The sequence below is a fragment of the Rhinopithecus bieti genome, unplaced genomic scaffold (assembly GCF_001698545.2).
Source record: "Rhinopithecus bieti isolate Rb0 unplaced genomic scaffold, ASM169854v2 scaffold_1017, whole genome shotgun sequence".
NCBI classification, from domain to species: Eukaryota; Metazoa; Chordata; class Mammalia; order Primates; family Cercopithecidae; genus Rhinopithecus; species Rhinopithecus bieti.
Genome location: NW_016803657.1, coordinates 4,077,703 through 4,082,999, shown reverse-complemented (window position 1 = coordinate 4,082,999; position 5,297 = coordinate 4,077,703). Strand labels below are relative to the sequence as shown.

Here is a 5,297-nt window from a genome sequence, read left to right as displayed (position 1 = left end):
CACTGAGAACTGCAGTTCTGAAGCCCACTGCATTAATGCCCATCCAGGACCTCCCACGGCTGCGCCAAGGGGGCAGGAGTAACTGAAGAGCTCTGCCCAAAGCAAGGTTAGTTAAAAAGGCATGGGAGACAGGACTTTCCTTCGCATCTGTGAAACCTCCTCCTCCTCTTCTAGCACAAATACGGAAAAGCAAGACACCCCAGTTACAAGCAAGGATGGGACGCGGCGTTTTCCATCACCAGGACCACTTACAGGAGTTTCATAGATGCTAAGCGTATCCAGGGTCATTCTGGCAAAGAATTTGCCATCGTGGCTCCACCTAAGAAGAAGAAACAGAAGTGCCAAGGTATTCCAATGAAAAGACAAAGGCTACAGAGCTCATTACAATGGTCCACTTACTTAAAAATAGGCCAATGGGCTGAGCTCTCACAGTGAAAACCTCTCTTCTTGTGCCCCGTAAGGATGTCCCAGATGATTATGGCCTGAGGGTCATCCTGCGTGTCCATCAGGGGGCTAAAGGTCACCAGGTACCTAGAAGAGAGGGGCCACACTGTATGCTATCCTCCTCTCACGAGAGGATCACAGTCTGTCTGTGCGGCCAGAACACGCGGTCAGAACTCGTGGAACCAACTCTCTCCCCCAACCCCACACTGCCCAGCCCCAAGAGTTCCAAGCGGAAGAGGGAAGCAGCAGCGCTTCTTCATTCTGGTGTCAATACACTGCAGACACTCTGGTTTCTCCAAGATCAGCACAGAAAGATCTCACAACCCCACACAAAAGGCTGCTGAGTGATCTAGAGGGAGGCGCAGTGTGGAATTCTATCTTTACTCATGTTTCATTAAGACTAACAAGGTAAAAAAATACGGCTGGGCGCAGTGGCTCACACCTGTAATCCCAGCACTTTGGGGGGCAGAGGCAGGCAGATCACCCAAGCTCAGGAGTTCAAGACAAGCTTGGCCAACCATGGCCAACATGGTGAAACCCTGTCTCTACTAAAAATACAAAAATTAGCCAGGCATGGTGGCAGGCACTTGTAATCCCAGCTGCTCCGGCGGCTGAGACAGGAGAATAGCTTGAACCCGGGAGGTGGAGGTTGCAGTGAACCGATACTGTGCCATTACACTCCAGTCTGGGCAACAAGTGAAACTCAGTCTCAAAAAAAAAAAAAGTCCCATCCAGTTTGAAAGCCAGCACAGGTCTGATGGGAAACTTCAGAGGCTGGGGGCTCCTCTCAGCCATGATTTACCTGACTGCTGGTTTGTCTGGAGCTACTGCACCTGCTCACTCAGTTCATACAAAGTGTGTAACAGACGGTCCCTTACAACACCAGAGGGGAAGGCAGACACAACCCGTGAGGGCGAAAACAGAGTGGTCCCAGCTCGTCCTCACACTGCCTTCCACAACTGCCCCTTTCCCTAGCAGAGCTCCAACAGCTGGATTAGCTAGATCAAAAACCACGGCTCAGCCAGGTGCAGTGGCTCACGCCTGTAATCCCAGCACTCTGGGAGGTCAAGGCAGGAGGATCACTTGGCCCCAGGGGTTCAAGACCACCCTGTGCAACAAAGTGAGACACCCCATCTCTACAAAAAAATAAACAAAATTAGCCATATGTCATGATGTGTGCCTGTAGTCCCAGCTACTCAGGAGGCTGAGGGGGGAGGACCGCCTGACCCTGGGAGGTTGGGGTTGCAATGAGCCTGCAATGGGGCCACCGGGTGGCGCTAAGCCTGGGTGACAGAGGCAGGAAAATTTATCTGTAAAACATGTGACCTCAGACTAGATCCTGAACTGCAGGAAAGTAAATATTATACAGAACATTATTAGATCAAGTAATAAAACCAGAATATGGCAATACATTAAAGTATTCAATGAATGTTAAATCCCTGAAGTCAGCACCCCCACTGTGGTCGTGGTAACAAAATCCTATTTCTAGGAATACACATTCGGGGCTGAAGGGACATGTTACTTCCAATTACTCCCAAATGGCTCAGGAAAAGATATCTGTATAGGAGATGACGACATAAATGCAACCGAACGTGAGATCTCAGTAAAAAGCATACTAGCGTTCTCCTTACTCCTGTTTTTTTCTACTAAGTTTGAAATGCTGCAAAATGAAAGACCACCTGTAGAAGGCTGGCATGGGGTGAAAAGCACAGACTCCAACAGCCGGATTAGCTAGATCACCTTTTTTCTAGCAGCTTACCTTTCACAAGGTGAGAAGTCAATGAGCTGAACCCCTTGGTGGCTGAATCTCTGAATTTGCTTGAATTTCTCTCCCCCCCATAGAGCAATGCCTCTTTGATGAAAGGTAGCCAGATAGGTGCCCTTAGGAGACCAACGCACATATGTCTCTGTCCATCTCTGCAGAAAAAAGCAGTGCCAACATTAATACAACAAAATGGCAAACACAAACACTCCTCCTACAATGAATCTATTCTGCAAACTCTTTCTTTTTTTTGAGATGGAGTCTCGCTGTCTCCCAGGCTGGAGCACAGCGGCGCGATCTCGGCTCACTGCAAGCTCCGCATCCCAGGTTCACACCATTCTCCTGCCTCAACCTCCAGAGTAGCTGGGACTGCAGGCGCCCGCCATCACGCCCGGCTAATTTTTTGTATTTTTAGTAGAGACGGGGTTTCACCGTGTTAGCCAGGATGGTCTCGATCTCCTGACCTCGTGATCCACCCGCCTCAGCCTCCCAAGTGCTGGGATTACAGGCGTGAGCCACCGCGCCCGGCCTATTCTACAAACTCTTAACTGAAATACACAAAGCCTGTTCACTTCTCAGGATTTACTTTAAAGCTGGAAGAGGAATAAAAGTTGTTTTCAGAAAGTAATCTCAAAGAAAACATAACGTCACCTGCTCTCCCAGTTTTCTGATAGAAACAAAGTTCCACTTTGTTAAGAAAATACGGGAGAGGTGAGTCCCCGCCCCCAGCGGCAGCAGTAAATACACACCGCTCTTTCTTCAATTGAGACGGGGTCTTTTACGTCATTCCAGAATATGGAAGTGCGGTCTCCACTCTCAAAAATCACGCTGTACTGATCTCTGCATTCTGCCTCTTCAAGCCAGTAACGTAAGTTCCCCTTAAAAAAACAAAAAAGAAAAGGCAAGGAATATAACATTTCATTAATTTTAATTAAAAACTCATTCACAACTATTGCTTTTAAAGATATGACAAATTCAGTCCACACCTTAACTCCCAAGTCACACTCTAACCTCAAGTCAAGACACCATCCAACATTTCTTCTCTTTTTTTTGAGACAGGGTCTCGCTGTTGCCCAGGCTGGAGTCCAGGGGCGCAATCATAGCTCACGGCAGCCTCAACCTCCCAGCTCACGGTGATCCTCCCACCTGAGCCTCCCAAGTGCTAGGAAAACAGGTGAATGCCAGGCCCGGCTAATTTATGTATTTATTTACTTTTTGTAGAGGGGGGGGTCTCACTTTGTTGTCCAGGCTGGTCTTGAATTCCTGGGCTTAAGCCATCCTCCCACCTCAGCCTCCCTAAGTGCTGAGATTACAGGTGTGAGCCACCACACCCAGCAGCATTTCTTTAAACCACTGAGATGCAGGTTTCAGGCCACTCACCAGGTCTTTGAAAGGCTGTTTCTCTGGAATATCCCACTCGTCACTGATGGTCATATACCTGGAGGAGAAAGGAGACTGCTGAGCCCCACGTCCTGATGACTAGAAAGAGCACCCGTGGGGGTCCGGCATGGCCCTGCTGTGCTCTGGCCTGCCCACGCCAAGGGCTGTGACTGGCATAACGGAGAGGGGTGCTGCAGGCCAGAAGCATGGGGCAGGGCTATGAAATGGCCCTGTAGCAGCCTGACCAGAAAGGACATGAACAACCTGACAGGCACCAGCACCCACTGAGAAGCACCAAGCCACCCACACACAGCTGCTCACTCGCACGTCAACATCTACTTCCTTGTGGCCAAGTCTGAACTCACTTGTCAAAATCTGTGAAGAGGTTGACCCGGAACGTGTGCTGCTTGTCAAGCTTGTAGCCGTCGGCGTTCTTCACAGCATCCACAGCGTGGGCCGGGGACGCGTACTCCAGGAAAATATACCTGAGCGAGAGAGGGCCGTTGGCACCCGCGCGCACTGTAAGGCTAGGCAGGTACGCGCTGCCTGCCCCACTCCTCTCAGTGGACAAGCCCTCCGTGCCAGGAGTATCTGTGCTGCTCTTCCTGCCTCGAACCTAAGGCAGTCACACGGGGGACAGATCCACAGCCAGGGAGCTCCTAAGTGAGGGAAACCCTAACCAGAAGATCCAAAGTATCCAGTTTTGTTATCATAAATTACAGAAAAGTTAATCAAAAAGTCCATTACTTTTACTGTAGCGATGGTTTCATGTACACATCAAAATCTATTAAATTAAATACTTCAAAACTATGCAGATTTATTGTATATCAATTATCTCCAGAGCTGTTTAAAAAAAAATCTTGGCCAGGCGCAATGGCTCACACTTGCAATCCCAGCACTTTGGGAAGCCAAAGCAGACAGATCACTTGAGGTCAGGAATTAGAGACCAGCCTGGCCAACATGGCAAAACCCTTCTCTATTAAAAATACAAAAATCAGCCAAGCATGGTGGTGCATGCCTGTAATCCCAGCTACTTGGGAGGCTGGGGCAGGAGAATTGCTTAAACCTGGGAAGTGGAGGTTGCAGTGAGCCAAGATCACGCCACTGCCCTCCAGCCTGGGCAACACAGTGAGACTCTGTCTCAGGGGGAAAAAAAAAAAAAAGGCCGGGCGCAGTGGCTCAAGCCTGTAATCCCAGCATTTTGGGAGGCCGAGACGGGCGGATCACGAGGTCAGGAGATCGAGACCATCCTGGCGAACACGGTGAAACCCCCGTATCTACTAAAAAATACAAAAAACTAGCCTGGCGAGATGGCGGGCGCCTGTAGTCCCAGCTACCCGGGAGGCTGAACCAGGAGAATGGCGTGAACCTGGGAGGCGGAGCTTGCAGTGAGCTGAGATCCGGCCACTGCACTCCAGCCTGGGCGACAGAGTGAGACTCTGTCTCAAAAAAAATAAATAAATAAAAATTAAAAAAAATTAAAAAGTCTAGGCCAGGCGCGGAGGCTCACGCCTGTAATCCTAGCACTTTGGGAGGCCAAGGCAGGTGGATCACGAGGTCAGGAGATCAAGACCATCCTGGCCAACACGGTGAAATCCCGTCTCTACTAAAAATACAAAAAAAAATTAGCCAGGCGTGGTGGTGGGCACCTGTACTCCCACCTACTTGGGAGGCTGAGGCAGAATGGCATGAACTCGGGAGGCGGAGCTTG

General features: G+C 49.8%; 1 protein-coding gene across 1 annotated transcript in view; it reads right to left on the bottom strand.

Annotated features, from left to right (window-relative positions):
• EIF3B (eukaryotic translation initiation factor 3 subunit B) overlaps positions 1–5,297 on the bottom strand; it is a 30,004-nt gene that overhangs the window by 13,300 nt on the left and 11,407 nt on the right. The window contains exons 3-8 of the mRNA XM_017892352.1: positions 3,952–4,071; positions 3,587–3,644; positions 2,956–3,084; positions 2,204–2,361; positions 400–531; positions 253–319 (exon numbers count right to left, since the gene is read on the bottom strand). Coding sequence (XP_017747841.1) covers positions 253–319; positions 400–531; positions 2,204–2,361; positions 2,956–3,084; positions 3,587–3,644; positions 3,952–4,071 — 664 coding nt within the window. The remainder of the gene's footprint in view (positions 1–252; positions 320–399; positions 532–2,203; positions 2,362–2,955; positions 3,085–3,586; positions 3,645–3,951; positions 4,072–5,297) is intronic.